We start from the raw sequence: 25,201 nt of genomic DNA on the forward strand, positions 1-25,201 counted from the left end.
AGGCAAATAGGAGCAAGTGACTTAAAGAAAAAAGGCAAAATGCAACTTAAAGAGAAAATTGCTCATGGACTACAGTTTTGCCAGAGACGTGCGATGATCAAGTCTAATACAGATGTTGTAATTAACGTGTGACAGGCCTAACAGGGTGTAAAGCTCAGTGGTGCAGTGGCTGATCCCTTAATGTGTCTTGTTCCCGCAGGGTGGACTGAGGAACAGCAAGCACGAGTGTACGCTCTCATCACAGGAATACGTGCACGAGCTGCGCTCAGGCATCTCTGAAGACAAACTGCTCAACTGCCTAGAGTCCCTGCGTGTGTCCTTGACCAGCAACCCCGTAAGGTCAGTACTCCCCTTTTTAACTTGCACATCCTGGTGACAGCACCAATCTTTTCATTCTCTCCTACTGAAATCTTCCATCTGTTGATTCTGATGAAGTACTTGACACATCAGCACTTGTTTCACCACCTTCATTCACCCCCTCATTGCTCATTTTCCTGTCTGCACTTGGCAATCTTGAAGGATTTCTTTCAGGATGCTAATTGGAAATCTGTCAATGGGTCTTTTAATCTTATGTCCATATGGATCCCCCAATCCTGGTTAAATGAGCATAGCCCATAGCATAGCTGTCTAAATGAGTGTAGCCTCCAGTGACTTTGAGCCCGGCCCTGTCATCTCTCCCTACTCTATCTATTAAGCTTTAATAGATAGGAAATCCCTTTTTTTAACACTTCAGACAGCCAGCTATTTTCAGAAACGTTAATAAGCACACCACCACTACTACTAGATGCCTTCCTTTTCATGTCTCTGTCTATTTCATGTCTATTTCGTGTCTCTCCCGCCATTGCCCGCTTGCTTTTTAAATATGTTTAATTTTGTATTTCTATTGCCCCCCCCCCTCCCCACACACACACACACACACACACACACACACACACACATACACATATACACAACATACTTTGGGAATATTTTATTGGCCCCTATCATTCAATTGTAATAAAGCCTAAAGTCTAAATTCCCATAGCCTGATTCCTCAAAGTTTTCTCACCTCCCCTCTGGTGGATGGGATCTTCAAATTTAATTTGGTCCCAGTAGCACAGAGGAACACTATGTGACAGCAGACCCTCTCAATTATTTAGCAGAGCACTGTCTGAGAGATGGCTCTTAATGTGAATCAATTAGCTCCGCATATAAAGTGGTCATCACACAATTGGTGGGAAGACAATCTCTTTAGGTCTAACAACGCACGGTGGGAGAGGGGACCTTCTCGGAGCCTGAGCAGAACTGTTATTTGATCCACCCGCATTATGTGCTTCGGCTACCCAACTAACAGGCGTTGGTTCGGTCTCGCCATAGACACCATCTGCTCAACATCCACCCAGCAACAGATATGTCCTGCGCTGGAAAGCAATTAATAGACGCCCCTGCCCTTTTCCCCAGATGGCAGTACAGTGTGATAAGTTAAAGAAACAAAAACACCAAAATGACTTCAGTATTGTTTTCTTGTTACAGAAAAAAAAGAACAGTCTAGAATGTGAGTTGTAAAACACTGTGCCTCAAGGTAATCTCTTGTTATTGCCCTAATTAAATGAATGGATGGCATCTCATTGTGTCGTCTTTATCAGATCATCATGGTGCAGTGTTGGGGCCCCGTGCATCCAATTATTTACTCCAGTGTTAGCCATTAATCATGGGAAACGGATACATGTTTTTCTTTGAGGAGCCCACACTTCGTACCCCCACGAGGAAAGGATGTTGTAAAATTCTGCCTTGTTTAGCTGAAGACGGAACGTCCTCTCAGTAAAAGGTTAGTTTGCACTGAGGGGCCACTGAGGCCAGGACCACCCTCCGGGCATTTGCAAATGGCTGAACTTGTGAGTACCCAGTGAGAGAGGGGCACTGAGTGATGTCTCACCCGCCCACTGAAGGTCAGGCCTTGTTGGGTGGGAGAGACTCTGGGGTGATATCTTTCTCCTCCGCCTCCACCTTTTTCCTTAGTCTATCATTTTTTTTTGTTTGTTTGTTTTTTTACTGAGGGGATATTCTGTACAAGCTTCTCCCCAGCTCATCTGTGTTACAGTTAATATGGACTCATTATTATGGATCACAACACACAGAATGTATCCACCCCATGTACTGTATACAGTATGTTAATGTAACCTTTACAGGTTTATGTATTTGAGACAACTGTGCAAAATATGTCAGTGTAATGAACTGATGTATATATTAGTGAACAGCTTCATGTGTGCAGTTTCAGCATTGTTCTATTTTGTAAGGACCATCTAAAAGTGCTTTGGTGTCAAGAAGGTGGCTAATTCTCATTATAAATGAATAAGTGTTAAATGAAGTACTCTCATTAGATCAAGAAAGCAAAAAATAGCTAGCACATTCATGCTCCATTCCACACAGATGAGACAGAGATGCCAAAAAGTTAGGTGTCTACTTAAAGTTTAATTCCTGTTGGACCCGACTCATTTATCCATAAACCCCTGATCATTGTTCCCTCCCGAACTACACTACCAGCAAGTTTGAAACATTTGGACATAAAGCCACAGTACATGCTAAATGAAAAATTAATTTGTGATGAAAATGACCCCAAGTTCCTTCAATTTGCCAGGGTGCAATTACTCATGAGTCCCTTCATATCTTAGCTCCTCTCCAAGAATGTTAGAATGTGAATTCCTTTTAAGTCATGATTCCTGCAACATGCTCTGTTCCATAATAATCATAAAGTGCACTCGGGAGCAGAGTAAGGTAGGCGGCGATAGTTGAATAGTGGATGTAAAATGGCAGACTTATCATACCTGTTTATATAAATGAGCTGCCTCTGTAGTCTAATACTATGCATTGAAGTACGCCGGTGGTTCCCAGACTTTCAAGACTATGCACCAATTTGTGGCAATCTGTGGCAATTTCACCTAAACATGGGAATAATCAGTGGTGTAATTATATTTTTAACTAATAACCAAACTTGGCCCGTGGAAATGTTCACTATGTGTGTCTGAACAGATTTAGACACATTTTGATTATAAATAAATATTATTTTAACATTTGGAATATTGGAGGAGAGTTTTACTCTAAATCATTCTCAATCTCCATTTTTTTGTAAATGACTCCCTGTGTATGCAATACAGTATATGCAAACTGTAACTCTCAGCTTGCTGCAACTATGAAATTAGACAGAACTGTTTGACAACAGAAGTGTTTAAAATCACGTTATGAGAGAAACAGTAATTTTGAGCTTTAACGGATGCTTGTCAAATTTATTTGTTAATACATCACTGTAAATGTATTAAATAAACTCTGTCATTACAATTATTTTCTTGTGTACCCTCAGAGGCCACAATAAATAAAAAATAAATTAAAAAAAAATTAATAGGAGAGCCGAGCTATTGTCACTCTTTTTTAATATACTCTCATTGGCTGGCCTGTGTTAGTGTAATGGTTAAATTGTCTGGGCTGAGCACCTGTTTGGCTGCCCAGGTGGCTGCTGGGCTTGAGAAGACTCCCATTTCCCAATAGCCTCTCACAGGTGTGGAGCTTACAGCCTCACACATCCATACACAGATGGTTTTGCTTGAGGCGGTCGCTGCCTCTTCCTCGAACATTTCACTCCTCATTTTTAACCGCAGTAATCTCTCTTTCAATCCTCCGCTGCTCATTTTGGTAGTTCATTTCTCACTACTTTATCTTGTGGCTTTCTTTGCATCTTCATCTCTCTCTCACATGAAAGCACACTTTGAGTCTTGTTTCATTAACTTTGAATTCTCAGACTTGCCAAAATTTCAACTAACAGATAATCATTTGGTCTTATTTCCTCATTTACGGAGAGTTAATATGCTCTGTAACTAATGGCAGACATTTTCTCTTCCCTCTCTCATAGTTTTGTTCCCTCTACTTTTATTTCTTCCTGATGCAGCTGTACAAACAGTGCCACAGGGCATGCAGTGTAGTGCAGGAACGATATTACAACGATTTAACTTTCTCAACACCCGCTCATGCATAAAACCAAGCAGCTTTGTCATCTATTCCAGAAGCTCTTGTTCGTCCATGTAGACGAGCAGTGAGAGGTCTCCAGTACTGTGCCAGTTTGATGCAAGATCCTATTCCCCTTGGACCCCAGTGTGATTCTGTTGGCTAAAAGAACATTTAATTTGTACTCTTCAGTGCCTGATTAGAAATACTCCAAATCGCTTTTTGGTGTATGTCAAATATCAGTGTCTTTGAAATTATATGTCAAATATCATATTAAAAAATAAAAGCTACAGGACAAATTAAACATTTCCCTCTATGGTTTTGTAACGTACTGGCAGGCAGAGCAGGAACAGATGAGGATGAGACGATGATGTTGTGAGAACCCAAGTGCAGTATTTATTAAAAAAAAGGTGTAACAAAAATAAAACAAAGGCCAGAACAGAACAGAACAGAACTAAATACAGGACTGGACTGGACTGGACTGGATAACAATGTAATGATAACAATACTCGACAATGGACAATGGCAAACATGAGGGTTTAAATACAAGGACATGGGCAAACAAGATAACAAGACAACCAGTGACAGGACATAACTTATAAGATAACAAGACAATAAAGCAGGAACCAGTGAAAAGACAAGACTAATAAAGACCAATCATAACAGGACACATGAAACATGAGGGTCACATGACAAGACAAGGAAGTCACATGACAAAGCAAGGAACATAACCAAGACAAGAAACCAAAACTATATTTCAAAATAAGAGTCCAAAATACAGACACACAGAACATGTTACAGGTTATTCCCTTTCCTCACAAGCTTACCGGCTAGCCTACTAGCTAAGCATGCTGTCAGCCAATTAACCCACTAGCTTAGTGCTAACTGATTAGCCTGTTTCCTATATCACTATAAAAGCATTACTGAAATGCTGTTTTAATGTGCAAGAATGAAATATTGCAAATAAACACAATAATTATAAATTTTTGAACAGGCATTACAACCGGCTACCTCTTGGGGTCTAAGGATTGGATTCTGCAGGGGCATAGAATCTTGCATGACACCAACTACACTGATTCTCTATCAATACACCACCAATAGAAACGTATGTTTAATCTTTGAAATGGCACCATTGAACTCTTCTGTACTTCTGAAGGGCTTCTGGTGCTAAGTCCCTGTATTACATTCTCCACTTTTACACTGTACTTGAAATCCCATCTGTGACTTCCATATTGAATCTGCAGGCTCAAAGATATCCTGTGAGGAATATCAGCCACAACTGAACTTGGCTCCAATTTTTCATTAAGTCCAAATCTTCTTGGTGGTGCCAATTCATTTATTTATTTTACAGTGTAGGGTTTAAATATAAGTTAGCCATGGGTTGTAGTTAACAGTGTGGGACAGGGGTCTGAGGAAGTAGAGATGTTTATTGGAGTGGAGATATGCTGACACTTCTAGCCACCCTGCAGAGCCTGTGAATCCATCATTCTGCCTATGCGGCTGTCCTTTGCCGAGTGCCTGTGGACACATGTGCGGGAGGTAATGGGCTTATTAGTGCCTTTGAAGATTTGATACTTCTTAACAGAAATCCGTTCAGCCTCAGATCCTGAAGGCTATAGCCCTACTAAAGGATTTTAAAGTACCAAATGATTGAATGTGAGACAATCACACTTCATGTGTCACAATGTTTGTTCAAACATTTGTTGCCACAATGTTGTTTGTTTCTTAGACTGGTTATAAACGGATATCCATCCAAATGGCCATTTTGTTCTGCCACCAATTTACAACTTCATTAAATGTCTAAACATATTGTGGCCCCAAATTTATTTGGACACTAAAGGCACACTTTTTATTTATTTATTTTTTTTATCCCCTTTTCTCCCCAATTTGGAATGCCCAGTTCCCACTACTTTGTTGGTCCTTGTGGTGGCGCGGTTACTCACGTCAATCCGGGTGGCGGAGAACAAGTCTCAGTTGCCTCCACTTCTGAAACAGTCAGTCCGTGCATCTTATCATGTGGCTCGTTGTGCATGACACCCCGGAGACTCCCAACATGTGGAGGCTCATGCTGCTCTCCGTGATCCACGCACAACTTACCACGTGCCCCATTGAGAGCGAGAACCACTGTTCGTGACTACGAGGAGGTTACCCCTTGTGACTCTACCCTCCCTAGCAACTGGGTCAATTTGGTTGCTTAGGAGACCTGGCTGGAGTCACTCAGCACAGCCTGGATTCGAACTCGAGACTCCAGGGGTGACTAAAACCACACTTAAATGGATGAATATCATTGCATTAGATACCACAATATCAAACCAAGTGGCATCTGCAAAAAATGATGCTTGACCTAATCTCTGAAACTACTCTGTATTTTGCCATTACTTTTAACTAACTGGTCCCAAGTAAATTTCTATTGTGTAAGTGAAAGAAGTAATTTCCCCTCAAATTTACACAGCTGTTCTAGCAGAGTAACCACAGATGTACTCCCATTAACTATGACCATGTTCCATTAAGTTTGACAACCAGAAAGTGTCCAAATACCATTTAAATGGGTCATGAAGTGCTTTTTTTAAATAATTCCCTGAGGTCTGATAATGTTCTGAAAGTTTGTTTTTTTTGCACCAAAACAGTCACAATTTAGTAATATATGATAATTTTTCACCCTGTTTTGGCCCTATGTCTGAAACACTTGGTATTGGCCTAAACGCCCACTGTTATGATTGTCTAACATCATGTAGCCCCTCAAATTCAGCAAACTCAATCAGAAGAACATTATAAAAAAAAATTTCAGGGTTTACATTTAACGCACATACAACACATTGCATCTGAATACATTAAACTGTTCTTGAGCACAACTGTTAACACTCAGCACCATTAAACAGTCATGGCATTTGAAATACTCAAGAATGAAATGGTTTATTTATGATTTTGAAGTGTTTTTAACTGCCCCCTCCTTCAATAACAGTTCCTTTGCAAAGCTTGAATCGTATTTTCTGTTCACAAGCAATCCATTTTGACATGAGCTGAAAAAAATTCACATACATAGTCCAAAGAATGGTGAAATTATGCACATACATACTGAAGGTGCACTGAGGTGGAAACACACCGAAACGGTCGAAGATGTCCATCGTCAAAGATGCCCTATGTTTACATACACCAACAATTAAAAATAGTGCAGATGGGCAAAATAACCATTAGAAAGAACCTTTAGGTGTTATGTTAGGAATAGTTAGCCATGGAAGGCCTGCTCTCTTGACTTGAATTGCGCGCCAGTGGGCGGGGCCAAGGGTGCGATGACGTGTTGACGATGTTGTGGGATGTGTAAATACAAATGAGCAATGTGTCATGATGTCACAAACAGACAAATTTCAAAACGAGACATTTCAGCAGGGTATTACTATAAAAAAAAAAAAAATAGTATAATTACTATTAAACAGTTTAAAAAAAAATGGGGAGGAAGTTTTGAGTCCTGAAATTTATAGTATGTTTTTATAGTACAGTTACCTCTTATATGTCTAAATATCAAAGAAAATTTGATTCTCCATTTCATGACCCCTTTAATTTTTAATTTTGAACAACATATGTATTTATAAAAAAGCCAGAAATGTCTTTATTTTTTTATGAAATAATTATGGCTGTCTGCTTGTGCTGTGCTTCTTTAAAATACATGGTTTAATGATATTTAATGATATTCAAATATAAAAATACTTTCGGTCACTGTATAGTAGGTATTTAAAGACATTATTTAAATCAAAACAGCTTCTACCCTATATTGAATAGTTTCTGCAGATGCAGATGTTTGTGGGTGTGATGTATATCTTACAGAGACTGCTTAAAGGATGTGTATTAATTAAACAGGTAGACAACAAAGGCCTGATGGATAAAAGAAGGAGACATAAAGATGCTAAAGCTGGTTGTCAGACATTGTTTATAGTGCAAGTCTGACATTTAAACTTTATTTCTTTTGCACTCCTGTCTTGTCATTAGAGGTATTTTTTCTTCAGCTTAATCCTGCTGACCAGTTTACAGAAAACAAAATATGCATAGGTATCTAATATTTGATTGTTATAAAATTTATTTTGAATGATTGTATAATAATTTGGTAAAAAAATATGCCTGCTTCAATTAATACTATATAAGAGTAGGGAAAACTATCTGGTTGATCTTTGTGATGATCATATTTTTCTCTGAGAGCCTGGAATTTTGAGGGCAGTTTTCATACTATCAAGTTCGGGGAAGTGGAAACAGACCACAGTCCTTCCTAACACATTTCTCCAGTAAAAAAAAATGAAACACATTGAGGGATATTGGAAGAGGCTCTCTTTTAACATGGTGATGAAACTGAGATATTGTGTTGAGTTGCTCAGAGAATGTTATCAAATCTTCACCTGTTGGGCCATGAAATGAATTGTCTCCATTGACGTAGCAGCAGAGGGAATTTGCGTTTGAGGCACTCTGTTAGGGTCATTTTTCCTGGGCTGTGCGGCTAGTTTCTGCTCTCTCCAGTCTCCAAATGTTATTACAAATCTGGCCCTGGCCCTCAGGCACTGGATCAGCTCCCCTGCATCAGCCAGCGTCAAGGAGAAATAAATGACTCGGACAAATTATCAGTTCATATATGCACAGCCACAACAACAGTGTTAAACCTCTGCTGTTTTTAAACTCATTCATTATTGGCTAATTAAGAAAATAACTGTTGTTTGTAACAGTTTTCAACACAGTGATTTTGCTTTAATCATATTAACACATTATTATCACATTATTTTTGGATTTCATTTGTAAATATATGTTACTTATTAATTGCAGTTGTTTTCATTATTTACCAAAAACACCAAAATAAAAATAAAAAATGGAAGTGGTGGAGTCTAACCCAGAAATTGATGTGCTCTTATTAAGTCCTCTCTCACCGTGGGTAAGCTGTCTGTAAAAATAGAAGCTGTATTTTCTTCGTGAAGATTATTGATCACACATTTAGCTGTCATAGCCTTGCTGGTGCATCAAGCCTTTTGTATTTGTTCAAGTCGGCGTACCTTAGACTTTGTTATAGAGGGTCTAATAGAACCAGTGGTCACATCTGCCACTACACAAGTGCTTTTTCAGAGGCAGTAAAGGAACCCACCAATCCTGATGTCCTCCGTGACTGGGTATATTTTAAGTGGGATGCCCATTTTATTTTATGCCACCATCTGTTAACCTCAAAGCTTGCCGTATCTGTGGAGCCTTGCAGCAAGGCATACACAATTCAGATATCTGATTTGAATTCCATATTGATTTAGTGAGAAATGGTATTGAATAGGTACATGAAGGAAAATTGGTATTCTGTGCATTAAATTCAATATCTTTGAGCTGTCGTTGATGTTTGGATCTTCTCTGATTATTAATTGTTTTGTCAAGCCTTCTCACAATTTATGAGAGGTTTTTGGTGTGGTGTCTCGCACAGAAATTGTGTAGAGCGATCTGATTAAAATGGATTGTTTTTGTGTCTGCTTTTTTGTGTGGGTGCACGTATTGCCATTCTTTAATGCCATGACATGCATTACAAGCAAGGGTGATATAGATAGATAATATATAAGTGCTCCATATCAGTGTATTTTTAGGTTTATTTTTCCACTACCACACCCTGAGTATCTGAGGTTTTTTGACTGATTTGAGTTATTTGGGTCAGGAGATTGAGGACAGGTGACCTACATGTTTCTGAGTGACAGCCCACATCAGTCCTTTGGCAGCGTGAACAGCCGCAGTGAGCACACATGCAGCCATTGACTTCTGAATGGGGAACCGCTAATCCATTAGCATGCGAGGTGACTGTCATGACTGATTCCCCTGTCCCTGTCTGCCCGCTCCCTGACATACTTCACCACCAGATCAATAATACCAGATGTTTGAACTTAAGTCTAAAATATTTATGGCCTCTGGCGTATTACGTTAAACTGTCCCATGCTGCTCAGATTAGGTCAGTTCCCTCAAAGCTCAAGCAAACGTTTTAGAACATGGATCTGATTTTACAGTATTTGCACTAATACTAGAAGGAGTAAGTTTACATGCATAAACTTACACCGATTATGCTTAATAAGCTGGCGATGTGTAGGGTCCTGTTAACTCTTTAAACAGTATATTTTGTTATCAGGGCCATTAAGAGTTTTAAAGAATAGTTCACCCAAAAATGTCATAATTTACTCAAACCTCATCTCATTCCAAATCTTTTTTTCTTTTTTTTTTTTAATGTGGAACAAAAAAGGAGACATTTTCATAAATATTTTGGTGCATCTTTTCAGTACAATGGCAATATACTCTATAATGACTCACTTTAAAGCTTAAAGGGAAAGTTCGCCCAAAAATGAAAATTCTCTCATCTGTATGACTTTCTTCTGCAAAACACAAATGAAGATATTTAGAAGAATATCTCAGCTCTGTTGGTCCTTTCAATTCAAGTGAATGGTGGTCAGAATTCTGAAGGTCCAAAACCAGATAAAAACAGCATAAAATAATCCATAAGACTCCAGTGGTTAAATCTATATCTTCAGAAGCAATATGAAAGTGTGGGTAAAAAACAGTTAAATATTTTAGTTATTTTTTTTTACTATAAATCTCCACTTTCAATTTCACTTTCAGATGTGAAAGTGAAACAAAAAGCTGCCACATGCGTCATCCAGATGTGAAAGTGGAGATTTAGAGTAAAAAACAAAATAAAAAATAAAAAGACTTGAAAATGTATCTGTTTCTCACCCACACTGATCATATAGATTTTGAAGATATGTATTTAACCCTGGAGTCTTGTGGATTACTTTTATCTGCTTTTTGGAACTTAAGATTTCTGACCACCAAACAGAGCTGAGATATTCTTCTAAAAATCTTAATGAAGTCATACACATCTGGGATGGCATACGGGTGACATTTTTGTGTGAACTATCCCTTTAAAAAGGACCATTATTACTATCATAAGTAGTCAATGTGGCTCATACATCACATCATCAATGGATGTAACAATTTTTACTGAAAAAGAACTTACATTTAAGGATGTTAACCACCACCGGTTAAGAGCTGTAAACTTTTGGCAAACTTTTGTGGTGAATCACAAGGTAATTTGCATGTGAAACAATAAGTGAAAAATTTGCAGCACATTTATGGCACGTTTGCGGCAAATCACAAGCTCATTTGCATGTGAAAATAATAAGTGGCAAATTTGAAGCTAATTTGTGGCAAGTTTGCGGCTAGTTTGCCAGAACTATTTTTTGTAAGGGTTTGTATTAAAAAAGATGGACCAATATATTCAATAAAATATCTAATTTTGTATTCCGCATAAGAAAGTCAAACAAGTTTGGGACAGCATGTGGGTGAGTAAATTATGACATAATTTAGATTTTTGGGTGAACTATTCCTTTAAGTAAAACCCAACATAGATTTTTGTCCATTTTCTTAATTTTACTCTGCATGGAAACACTTTACCACATTTTGACAGCTACAGGCGATTTTAAAATCTCACGTAAACTTTTTTTTGTTGTCATTTTTTTAATGGGCTGATTATTATTATATATATATATATATATATATTTTATATATATTTATTTGCGTTTTGTTGTATGTGTAAACACACTCAATGATTAAAATGATTTCACATAAACATGAAAAGGTGGAGATAGCAGACCCCTTAAAATGTGTCATGTTCTTCCTTCTAAAAAACCCACCATCGTCCAAGCCTTTTTTTAAACTTCTGTCCAGTTAATGCAACCAATCAGTCATCACTCTGGCAAGATCACAACTATTTTCCCCACAACTTCCATTTAATCTGAATAAAATGCCTGTTGGCAGCAGGGCTAGTGGTGTTTTGGAGATAATGAGACATGTCAGGACATTGTATTGTGCTCCGTGGGGAGCCATTTGAGTTTGCCTGGAGAAGGTGTGGAGCTGTACTGTACTCTAACCTTTGTTGGTCCACTCTCTAACACGCACATGCAATCGCACATTTGCTACCTTCAGCTATTTCTTTGTCATCATGACCCTATATTCACAACCTACAATTCCAGGGAGAATTGGGACCTGCATTGATGTGGTTTGATGTGCAGTGATTGTGACTGTATTGAGAATCCTGCTGGGATCCAAATGCCATTAGAAGGAACAGCGGCTCTTTTAAACGGAGCAGGCTTTTGCCCCAGTGCCTCCCTTCTCAAGTGTGCAGCAATCACATCACAAAATGCTGACACCAGGGATACTGTTCTCTGAGCACGCCACTGGGTTCAGTCCCTGTTTAACGCTCCACAACCCAGTATTTGTCACAAATCTGCTAAAGGCTCTGTGTCAGTCCACTGAACAATTGTGATGAAATCAGCCATGCATTTTTCAAACCAGTTTCACCTCTCCATCACTCACTGCCCAGCAAAGATAATTAACACTCTTCTCCCACATATTCACCCAGAGAGACTGATCACAACCGAGGTAAACAAATTTGATAAGTAAACTTTTGCCATGTCATCAAAATAACCACAGGATTGACAGAAGAGCTGAAATTAATGTCTTCATCAGGGCAGAATGGTGGAGGATTTGACTGGATATTTACCTTTAATGAGATATTCTGGATTAAATACAAGTTAAGTTCTGTCAACATCATCTGGCATGAAATAATTACGTATAGTCCCTTAGTTTGTAAAAATTGTTGCATTTACTGTTGTAATAAATAGCATGCCACTGATGCTGTTGACTGAACTTGTATTGTTTGTCGCTAAGGACTGTTGGTGTGAAATGAAAATTGTTTGTTTATTGATGTTACATTTAAAATGTATATTATATATATACATAAACATTTTTGAGATATGTTCGTAAAGGTGCTGTAAGTTTTTTTTTTTTTCATTGGAAAGGTATGCAAACATGTTTCCTACTCACTAAAAGATATTAATAAAATAATGTTGTGACATATCTCACCGGTCTCTGTGACAGCTCTAGACTCTGCAAACAGCAGAGTGCTGATACTTTCTGACACTTTGCGCGTTCTCATAGTATTGTAGTTGCAATGGCTTAATGATGTTTTTATGCCATGTTGTTCATTACAGTTGTCAGCTGAGGGCGCTATTTTGCTGCTGGTGTTTTTGACAACCGTTCCTGCTCAGTATCGGTCTTAATAAAGCTAATTTGGTATCTTTGGAGTGCGGGGTTTTGGAAAGAGGGAGCGTGGCTAATCCTTTATCTCAGCTTGTGGAAATTTCAGAATGGCTAAAATCGCTTACACCACCTTTAAATATGAATGAAATCATTTCTAGCCTATACATGCAATTGCAAAAATAATGGCAGTTTTTTAACAGGTTTCCTTTCTGCAATTGGTCGGACAAAACAGATAGTCCCACCCCAAACACACATCATTGGTTGTGCAGATGTTGTTTTGTCGGGCTGATCAAGCTGCTTAAACAAACAGAGCACTGTTTTGATCACACAACATAGGAAATAAACCTACTTATGGCTTACTTATAGTTGTCTCTGCATATTACGCTGGGCTAGGAGAACACATTTTGCCATTTCTGAAATGCAAAAAGCAAAAAAATGATTGAATGATTGCAATAAAATGTTCTGTACTTCAACAGCTGGAGTCAGTCTCTCCTCAGTATTGCCCTGAGCTCCTTGTGATTTCAGCATCACTCAGAATCATGGACATTGTCATGAACAGCAAAAGGGCCTCAATTGCGATATTTAGTCAGTGACTAACTGTTCTGGTGCTCAGTGGTGGGTTGAAATGTTGAGAGCAATTTGTTGCTAGGAGCAGAGGGCCTCAAGTGGAATAAAACGGTGCTGAATAGGCCACGGGCAGCCGAATGAGACCGTTCATGGCTTAGCCCTAATACAATCTGAAAGGCATTTGCTTTCATAGAGTGTACTCAATGACACAACACTCTAGAGCTTTTCCAAGTGCAATAACAATGTCAGACTCAACAGCCAGGCTTTTGCTTGATATTAGAGGGCTCTGCAAATAAAGGCAGGAGGTCAGCGGAACAACCTGTGGGTAATTTATGTCAGGTAACCGATTTTCACTGCGTCAAATGGTGTTACACAAAACAGTCCTGTTGATGATCATTAATGATTTTTCAAATGCATTCACAATTTAATATCTGATGTTCACAATAGCAACATAAAATTTCAGTGATTGCAAATTGAATATCAAATCTATTTACATTTGCAGTATGAGTTTTGTTGTCATATTTATGGCTGATTTTTAATGTTTACTTTGATCGGCTCGATAATATTCGATCATTTTATAGTAAACAGATGAAAGATATTTCACCATCATAGAGATGACAGTGAGTCTTTCATTACCTATGCACACTTTAAGATAAAAGTGTTGCCAGTGTATTGATTATACATACAGATCTTAATATATTAGTATGTGCATTAATTATTCACATTATATAACTGTTATTACATTACTCTTATAAGTTGTTCCTTTAACACAAATATATATATGGTTGTGTAAAGTAACTCTTTACACAGGTGCTTAACTCCAGGATTATCCCAATCAATATTTTGTGAATAACTCCAAATCATACCGTTGGATGCATGCCACAGATCGTGGCGAGGTTACTGATGTGCTGATTTAACAGGCAATGATGCGTTGTTTACTCAAGAGACGGAGGTTTCTAGGTAAAGCTGGCAGGCAATCTAAGATGTAAGATCACAGACATACAGTCAGCTGACACATTTATTTTACTTGATCAATCTCAGATGTGTTGAACTAATCTATTCATGTCCCTGTATGTAGAGAGATGAGACCTTAAAGTGATAGTTCACCCAAATATGGAAGTTCTATCATCACCCCTATGTTGTTCTAAACCCATTTGTAACAGTTCAAGGTGGGCAAGGAGGTGGCGGGAACCGGCTGAATAGTCAACATAAAGTTAAAATCAAACTCAACATAAAACAAACAGAAACAAACACACACACATGCAGCACTGCCACGTGCGTCTCGCTCTCTCTCGAACTGCCGTCTCCGGCTCCCCTTGATCTCGCTCTTCCGCTGATCAGCTGATTCAGCACTGGCCGTACACCCTCACGGCCCGGCCACGCTCTCCTCCTCGTCACACCATATGACTTACTTTCTTCCTTGGAGCAAATAAGGAGATGTTAGACAAACGTAAATGTTAGCCTCAGTCACCATTCACTTTTATTGTAGGAATAAAAGATGCAGTGGAAGTGAATGGTGACTGAGGCTTTTCCCTCATCTACTTTAATGTTCCAGAAAAGAAAGAAAGTCAAACAGGTTTCAGACAACATGAGGGTGAGTAAATTAAGGCAGAATTTTCTTTTTGGGGAACTTTAGTCTTTTAATTCAGTTATGTCTTGCTGTCATGGTTTTCTTTGCTAGAGAGATTTCCTCTCATTTTCATGCTTGTTAGTAGTGTCAACTTAGCTTTATCTGGTTTCTTAATTTTATACTGTATCATATAACCTGCCATTTTATTTATTTCATTTAAGTTTATTTAGTGCCAACAGCATTTCAGAATTTCACAATAAGCTGTTGACTCCTTCCTGTAAATTCTTGTTTGCTTGGCTGAGTTAGAGTGCTTTTGGCTCTTGTCGAGTGACATGACCGCAGTGGTTCAGTATCATTGGTGGCTATGGTTTCGCCTGTGTTGACCTCACCACCTCAGATGTTTGCCTCATCTTTCCATCACTCGTTTGTTGTGGAATGAAAACATAACCCACACTGTTGTAAATTAGATATGCTTAGCCAAGCGGTTTCTCTCTACTCTTATGTCCCTCATTTGGACTGACCACCTCTACACCACTGCGGCTTTGATAATCAAAGACTCAGATTGTGTGACAGTTGCATGTCTCATTTTTCGTTACCGATCTCTAACTGTGCTTCCCTCACAACAAACTGTTGAAAAATTATGGAAACAATAAACGTTAAGCCCCCTGTAAACATACAGTTACAAATTTAGAACATTATACCATGTTGTTTTATTAACAAATCAGTCTATTATATTGCAATGTACAGCAAATGGTAATATGTTGCAAACTGAGTTTGGTAGGTTGGTAATGAATTTTGAGTAATGGCAAGTTGAGCCTCAGAGTGTTTGTAATTCTGGACTAATTTCATTGCAGATCGGTGAAAAGTGTATTTTAGCCCTCTTACACTGCCCTAGGCTACACAAATCAACCCCTAATTGAGGTTCTTGTGTGACCATATGGGTTAGTACAAATTACTTTAATATGCATGGAGCATTGTGAAGCATCAGTATCAAAGGCAAAGGAATAACTCATTGACGTGCAGCACTTTAATGCAACAAATTGCACCATGTATTTGGTTTTTTTGACAATTGTGAGCTAAGAACAAGTGATGCTAATGGCATAATCTAAATGAGATCACATGCTGTGCAACTCTTTTCTCTCGCTCTTTCTTGCTTTCTCTATTTTTATCCCCCTCCAGATCATTGAATGTCTCCTGATACATTGCGTTTTATAGCCAATTATCTTACACGATCCATTATCGGTTTTACTGTCATCTCCAATGCATTGCTTTATCTTCCTGTTAGAGTGCATGGCCTGCAAATGTTGCCTCAAGGTATATGGGTCACCACACATAAAGAGTGCTCTCATTTGCATTTCTACTCACTTAATTTGCAATATTCCATTCGAAGATGTTTCAGTTCCAAAGATCGTCTTATCAGGTGTAACAATTCCCAAAGTTGTTTTAAAAACCATCTTCAAACATTCAACTTTTCTCAACTTTAATCAACGTGTTTTCCACGGTGTAGTGGATGGAGGGTATATGTATTCTAACACAGTTCTTCACATCTCTCTCTCTCTCTCTCTCTCTCTCTCTCTCTCTCTCTCTATCTGTTTTTAGTTGGGTGAATAACTTTGGCCATGAGGGTCTCGGACTTCTTTTGGATGTGCTGGAGAAGCTTCTTGACAAGAAACAGTAAGTTAGACTGAACTCTCTGCCGCTGTCTTCTTAAGATATTCCCTTTCTTCCGTGCTTTTGGATTGCTCACTCAAATGCTCTTATCTTTCTCTTTACTCATTCATTTTATTTTCCCCTAGGCAAGAGAACATTGACAAGAAAAACCAGCATAAACTCATCCAATGCCTCAAAGCCTTCATGAACAATAAGGTGTGTTTAGAATTTAAAGTCTCCACCAAAAGGAGTTAATACATCATCTTGTGTCCCTCATGCATCAAGTATAAAACTCTAAATTAAAAACATTGGTGATTAGGGTTTTTTTCTTCTTCTGTTAAGCAGCATGTGAAACCACAAATTATACAGCTCCTTGCTTGTCCTTGAGAATTAATACATGCTTTGATTTAAAAAAAAAAAAAAAAAATGCTTCTTTATTGAACATAAGCAAACACAAATAAAGCTTGGTCAACTATAGATAATCATTTGATATCAGTATTCTAAAGCTGCTTTCATACCTAAACTGTCAGATGTATTAACATTATTTAGTTTATACTTCAGCCATATTAAGTCTTCATTTTTTTTTTCAAACACTTTTCTCAGTACTCTTTAAAATTATTATTATTATTATTATTATTTTATTTATTTTTTTAAAGTAAATTTCTCTTCATAAATGTATTATGCCTTTTGCTCAAATTGTGGCCAAATGCAGCACATTAAAACCTGAGAAGACATACTGTAGATGCAAGAATGTGATTAGCTGTCCCTGCAGCCCTGTCCTCAGTTGAATTAATTCATTTTAAAAACAAATCTACACCTGCCTAATTGGCTCACTTTCAAGATAACAAAACCTAGATTTGTCCTTACACAGGGGGTTAGTGTTTGCTAAAAGCTTAAAGGGATTATTCATTGCAAAATGTTTCCATTTATAAGGTGTAATAAAATGTTATGCCGTTTTGTATTCAGTATGGCCTGCAAAGGATCTTGGGGGATGAACGAAGCCTTCTCCTCCTGGCGAGAGCCATTGATCCCAAGCAGACAAATATGATGACTGAGATCGTCAAGATTTTGTCAGCGGTCTGTATCATTGGAGAGGAGAACATGTAAGTTAATCAACTAAATCACATTCACCACTGGCTTCTTCAGTCTTCTAATTATTGTATGCTGGCCAAGAAAAAGGAAACTTATATTAGGGAACGTTTACACATTTAAAAGGCTATATTATGACTTTCACTTCTGCTTTTGGTAATGTAGCTTTTTTTAATTCATACATATTCTTTATACATTATGCATTTGTGAAGCATAAACTGATTTTTGCTCCATAGTAAAGTAGTTCTCATTTCACTTCAGTAAGTTTCTTACAAGAGAGACTCTAAAATAAATACTTTAACTAAAAATTAACAAGTGTACTTTATATGTAGACCAAATTAGTAAAAATGATACAAAAATAAATACTGCACATTGGGGAGTCTTCTTGTGAAAAAGCTTTGATTTTGCATTTTTCTAATTTAATATTTTTTCCCCATTGCTAAAAGCATAACAATTTAGGTTAAAAGCTGAACTAAGAAATTATCATTAAATTCAGAATTGATCAGCATTTGATATTTGTGCTAAAACATGAGGATGCATGTTATACCAGCATGACTTTTGAGGATATTCCAAAGAGGATCTTGTGTTCTTCAGTGGAAGCAAGGAAATCAAAAATGGTCAATGTCACAAATGTCACAAATTGGCTTATTTGATTTCAGACTTAGAAATAGTGCAGTTTTTTTTTTTTTATTAATTTTTTTTATTCTAATACCCTCATGCCATCCCAGATGTGTATTACTTTCTTCAGCAGAATACAAATTAAGATTTTTAGAAGAAAATCTCTGTAGCTCTGTAGGTCCATACAATGCAAGTGAATATTGACCACCTTAAAAGCGCCAAAAATCACATAAAGGCCACATTAAAGTAATCCATAAAACAGCATTTTAATCCATATCTTCAGAAATTATATGATAGGTGTGGGTGAGAAACAGATCAATCAATATTTAAAGTGGACATAATAAATCTCCAAAAGTGGAGATTAATAGTAAAAGAGACTTAAATATTTATCTGTTTCTCACCCACACCTATCATATAACTTCTGAAGATATGGATTAAAACACTGTTTTATGGATTACTTTTATGTGGCCTTTATGTGATTTTTGGAGCTGCAAAGGTCTGGTCACCTTTCACTTTCATTGTATGGATTTACAGAGCTGTGATATTCTTCTAAAAATCTTTGTTTGTGTTCTGAAGAAAGGAAAGAAGGAAAGTAATACACATCTGGATTTTCATGAGGGTGAGTGAATGATGAGAGAATTTTCATTTTTGTGTGAACTGTCCCATTAAGTTGTTTATTGTGCTTCGCTTCGTTTGGGGAAAATGTGCAGCCATGCTGTCAAATAGATCAGGGGGACATTTTTTTTTTTTTTTTATTATTATTTTTTAAATATTTTTTTTTTTTTTTCAGCCTGCTTGCTCAGGTCTAGAATACCAATGACAAAATTATACTTCTAAGTTAGTGTTCATTACAATGCAGGACAATAAATCCAACCAAGAGTTACCAAGAGCACAAGAGTTTATGTTATTATGCCTTTCTCAAATTAACCTGCTGGAAAGCCCCAGGCCAAGCGTAGTGCTGACCTGGGTGTGATTCTACAATAGGATGCCTTTAAACCAGATGCGTACTGTTATCTTTGTTGTGAAGTAATTAAGAAGCAGTGTTTCCAGCCAGACATTTTTTATCTGCCGATCAGCACCTTCAGCACTGGGATCTGTCTCGGTGTACCCACAAACACATGCAGGCACACATGCACACAAGTGCAGGTTAGCTGGATCAGTGTGTGGTAGGTGAGTAGATTAGTGTTTTTTGTAGTTGTGTATGTGATCAGAGAGTGTGCAGATCTATGTGACAGCTGTAAAAACGCTGATACCTCACTTAGTGCCGAAACTAGCTCCTTTCCCCTCAAATGCCACATAGTGACACTGGCTTATGCTTAGGTCTGTCACATCAAAGCTCCTTTTTAGGAGTCGAGCAGGTGTACCTTATTGTGAAGCCATGTTTGAAACAGCATGAAAGACTCCGCACAACCCACTCACGACTACAACTTAATCACCCGGATCACAAAACAAGGATCTTACACTTAGCTGTAAAACTTCTCTACACAGTTTCTTCCACGAAAGGGTAAATTGAACTAATTTGTGGTGTCTTTCACAAGCCATGTACAGTTGAAGTCAGAAGTTTACATACACTTAGGTTGAAGTCATTTAAACTCATTTTTAACCACTACACAGATTTAATATTAGCAAACTATACTTTTGGCAAATCGTTTAGGACATCTACTTTGTGCATGACACAAGTAATTTATGCAACAATTGTTTAGAGACAGATTGTTTCACTTTTAATTGACTATATCACAATTACAGTGGGTCAGAAGTTTACATACACTAAGTTAACTGTGCCTTTAAGCAGTTTGGAAAATTTCAGAAAATAATGTCAAGACTTTAGACTTTAGACAATTAGCCAATTAGCTAATGATAAGAGGTGTATTGAATTGGAGTTGTAGCTGTGGATGTATTTTAAGGCCTACCTTCAAACTCAGTGCCTCTTTGCTTGACATCATGGGAAAATCAAAAGAAATCAGCCAAGACCTCCAAAAAAAAAAAAAAAAAAAAAATGTGGACATCCACAAGTCTGGTTCATCCTTGGGAGCAATTTCCAAATGCCTGAAGGTACCACGTTCATCTGTACAAGCAATAGTACACAAGTATAAACACCATGGGACCGCACAGCCATCATACCGCTCAGGAAGGAGACACATTCTGTCTCCTAGAGATGAATGTAGCTTGGTGCAAAAAGTGCAAATCAATCCCAGAACAACAACAAAGGACCTTGCGAAGATGCTGGAGGAAACAGGTAGACAAGTATCTATATCCACATTAAAACGAGTCATATATCGACATAACCTGAAAGGCTGCTCAGCAAGGAAGAAGCCAGTGCTCCAAAACCGCCATAAAAAAGCCAGACTACAGTTTGAAAGTGCACATGGGGACAAAGATATTACCTTCTGGAGAAATGTCCTCTGGTTTAATGAAACAAAAATTTAACTGTTTGCCATAATGACCATTGTTATGTTTGGAGGAAAAAGGGTGAGGCTTGCAAGCCAAAGAACACCATCCCAACCGTGAAGCATGGGGGTGGCAGCATCATGTTGTGTGGGGACTTTGCTGCAGGAGGGACTGGTGCACTTCACAAAATAGATGGCATCATGAGGAAGGAAAATTATGTGGATATATTGAAGCAACATCTCAAGACATCAGCCAGAAAGATTAAGTTCGGTCGCAAATGGGCAGTGACCCCAAGCATACCTCAAGTTGTGGCAAAATGGCTTAAGGACAACAAAGTCAAGGTATTGGAGTGGCCATCACAAAGCCCTGAACTCAGTCCGATAGAAAATGTGTGGGCAGAACTGAAAAAGCATGTTCGAGCATGGAGGCCTACACACCTGACTCAGTTACACCAGTTCTGTCTGGAGGAAGGGGCCAAAATTCCAGCAACTTATTGTTAGAAGCTTGTGGAAGTCTAACAAAAAAGTTTGACCAAAGTTAAACAATTTAAAGGCAATGCTACCAAATACTAACAATGTGTATGTAAACTTCTGACCCACTGGGAATGTGATGAAATATATAAAAGCTGAAATAAATAATTCTCTCTACTATTATTCTGACATTTCACATTCTTAAAATAAAGTAATGATCCAAACTGACCTAAGACAGGAAATGTTTTTTAAGAATTAATGTCAGGAATTGTGAAAAACTGAGTTTAAATGTATTTGGCTAAGGTGTATGTAAACTTCTGACTTCAGCTGTAAAACTGATGTCTAGTGTATCTCACCTAGTATAAACAGTATTGTTTATAATCTGCAATTGCTGATGCAAGAGTTTACTTGCATCATATGCTAGACTGTTTCATTAATAAAGGAAGGATAGGGGAGAATACACTTGCATTTTGGCCTAAAATACTCTACATACTGATGAGCTACACTTTAAAGGAATAGTTCACCTAAATGGAAAATTTGGTCAGCATTTTCTCAGTTTCATTTCTTTCAAACCTGCTTGACTCTCCGTGGATGCATATAGTGACCAGGGCTGTCAATCTCAAAACAGGACAGAAAAATACAGTAAAATTAGACAGTATGTCTTTTGTGCCATTTACCAAGTCTGCTGAAACCATTTAAGGGCTTTGTGTGAGGACACACCTGAATTTAAGTCATTATTCACTAAATATCTTCCTGTCTGCAAAACTTGGAACATCTAAACAATCAGTAATGCCAAACATCATTGGTTCTCATATGTCTAGGAACTAATAGTGGCACATTTTAATATGTGCATGCATGAATGATATTTGAGAGCCACAGAGGATGGAAAAGTTTTCAGTGAATAACATCAATTTCATTCTGTTTCTTCCACCAAGCTTTCTTACATCTTATGAAGACTTGAAATTTATTGCTCAAATCGTTTGTCCTTTTTGGAGCTTAACAGCCCATGATCACTGTGTGCTTTTGTTGTATAGAAAAGAACTGTGTGAAAACAGAGTGACTACTCAAAATAACCACTTTTGCTTTTCAAGGAAGAATTAAATTCCTACATGTTTTGTATGACATGTGGATGAATACAGTACATGATCAAATTTGTATTTTTGAATTAACTATTCCTTTAAGTTCACTTTCAAGAAGCTGCACTTTGTTGCACTTTTCTTTCGTTCTTTTTTTTATTTTTTATTTTTTATTTTTTATCTCTTCATCCGGATGATAAAAGCCATAAGATGAATGGGCCGCTCCTAACCTGATGAGAGCAGGACAGATGACATGATGGCAAACTATGCAGATAAGGCACAATCTTGTGTGTGTGTGTGTTGTTTACTGAATGGGCTAGTTTTACACCAGCGCCAGTTTGTTCTGCAATTATTATTTTGTCTATTGCTGGGTTTCCATCCAAAATGTTTCACATTTTTTAAGTGCATTTCTAAAAATTCGATTTAAGAAAATACGAATTGTTGCACATTTCCATCCACTACGTAATGCGCATTATCATGAGGGAGCCGCCTCGTCATGATGGAGCAGCTGAATGACCTCTCCCTGCTCTGGAGACAGTTTTATTTGCAAGATTGGAGCAAGTATCTAATTTTATTAAATTCATCCACGAGACACCACAGAATAAGTGTAATATCTGATATAATGTGGGCTGAAATAGCTGCGATGCCCACACACCGCCAGTCTCCGCATACCTGGGAGCGCCTGCTCTCAAAACTGTACTGGTGGATTGTGAGGGCCCGCTTTATTGACCAGCTGTGGGTTAAACACTTCCAAATGACAAGCACTATGTTCAAAGAATTGTGTGCCAAGGTCGGACCTTTCGGTGGGCTAGTCACATCAAGCTATCGCACACTCATAACACATGCACGAGTGGTCAAAACATGTCATCATTTTGCGAATAAACCATTTCCATCACCTTAATGCACATTTTTACAAATGCGAAACACTAGAAAATCCACCTCCTCCTAGCGCATTAAGTTTAATGCGAATTTAGAACGTTTATTCGCATATCAAGCGTTTCCATTCAGGATTTCTTATGCACAATTTCAAAAGGCACATACAAATAGTTGGAAACCCACCTTATGATGCATTCTGTTATTCTTTCCTCCAGCCCTGGACTGCAGTCCACTAGTGCTTGAGTCAGCAAAACAGACATGAGACCTTGTAAAGTCCTTAATTTGCTTTCCCACCAACACAACTCTTTGTATTTCTGTCCCAAAGCATCACTTCAACTCTCTTAGGTTGCTGGGGTTGACACAGTGTTGCATAAACTCTAAGGTTCCTTTTATTACCGTAGAGAACATTAGGTTTGCTTTGGTATTGCACACCAGGAATGGACTATAACTCTACATAAAAGGCTGTGACATTTTTCCAGGCCCCTTGCGTGAACATCCAAGACTGAGATTACAAGCTGAGACCAACTCCGGTGAACAATCTGAGCCAATGTCACGGTCGTGTCTTGATAAAAATCATGTTTACCTAAACACATTGCTTTTGTCTTACTGTTTTCCCTCAGCCTGGATAAGATCCTGGCAGCCATGACCATTGCAGCAGAGAGGAATAATAAGGAGAGGTTTGCTCCGATAGTTGAGGGGCTGGAGAACCACGAAGCCCAGCAGCTACAGGTCAGTGTGTTGCCCTTCAGAAGAAACAGAGAGTCAGAGCACTGTGCTACCCCACCTGCCACTCCACCTTATGACCTGCATGCTATAGTTTGTCTCACTGTCCATTTTAGAAACATTCACATCATCCTCAGAAAACACAGATTTGTGTAGCTAAATGATTACCTACAGATCTCCGAGACAGGCATTTGATTTGGTGGGGAACAACCTTAAGGACATCATGATCTCAATCGTGCGACAAACTGTGCTCATAGTTTCCAAGATACCAAAGTCTGCAATCAAAAGTAAAATATTTCAGTGTGAAATCAAACATTTATCATCAAATTCTTTCAAGACCAGGTTATTCTGGCTGTGCTCTACACACAAAATTTAAAGCTAAATTTTTTACAGTATATATATATATATATATATATATATATATATATATATATATATATATATATACTGTAAAAATGTTACATGTCTGTCTCGGAGATCTGTATATATATATAATGTCTCATTTCAAATTTAACATTTTCCCCTGGGTGCATTCTCAAGCCTGTGTCTGAATTCAGATGTTGTTTCAGTTATTCTCCAGAACAAGGATGGAATATACAATTGCCATGTGTATATTGAAAACAATCGTTTTATAAATTTTTTTTAGATACCTTCATATATTATTTAATGTATTTCAAATAATTAGCAGAATTCTGGTTGCCGTGGGCAGCAGATATATATATCAACTTGGTTTAGTGTCAGTCACTGCGTGAGGTCTCTTGACTCCCAATGCTCTTTTTGATGTCAGAGCTTGGTAACAATTGGCACTGCTGTCACTCAAAGGTCTTGTGCTCCTCGGCTCACCTTGACGTGTAAACAAGTTCCACTATCCCCCTTCTCACTGTGTTCTGTGGTCGTCTGTCAACCATGCCACCTACACCCCATGAAGGAAGCAGGCTGCCAGCTATTGCAGTGGAACAGGAGGTGTATTCTAAACCCTAATCAGCCCCAGCCAAGTCACACAAAGAACTCGGAAGTCTGAAATCCAGCGGAAATGCTCAGTGCTCTTTGTGGGAAATGGTTACTTTACAGAGATCAGCAATACAAATGTATTTATGCACTTAAGAAAA

General features: G+C 38.1%; 1 protein-coding gene across 7 annotated transcripts in view; it reads left to right on the forward strand.

The window, feature by feature from the left end:
• The window catches only part of LOC127412971 (protein diaphanous homolog 2-like), a 625,488-nt gene that overhangs the window by 153,865 nt on the left and 446,422 nt on the right, over positions 1-25,201 (forward strand). For all 7 annotated transcript variants that reach the window (XM_051649717.1, XM_051649721.1, XM_051649722.1 and 4 more), the window contains 5 exons: positions 200-339; positions 16,802-16,876; positions 16,999-17,068; positions 17,819-17,955; positions 23,990-24,098. In XM_051649717.1, the coding sequence (XP_051505677.1) occupies positions 200-339; positions 16,802-16,876; positions 16,999-17,068; positions 17,819-17,955; positions 23,990-24,098 (531 nt within the window). The remainder of the gene's footprint in view (positions 1-199; positions 340-16,801; positions 16,877-16,998; positions 17,069-17,818; positions 17,956-23,989; positions 24,099-25,201) is intronic.

Source organism: Myxocyprinus asiaticus, chromosome 22, assembly GCF_019703515.2.
Source record: "Myxocyprinus asiaticus isolate MX2 ecotype Aquarium Trade chromosome 22, UBuf_Myxa_2, whole genome shotgun sequence".
Lineage (NCBI taxonomy): Eukaryota > Metazoa > Chordata > Actinopteri > Cypriniformes > Catostomidae > Myxocyprinus > Myxocyprinus asiaticus.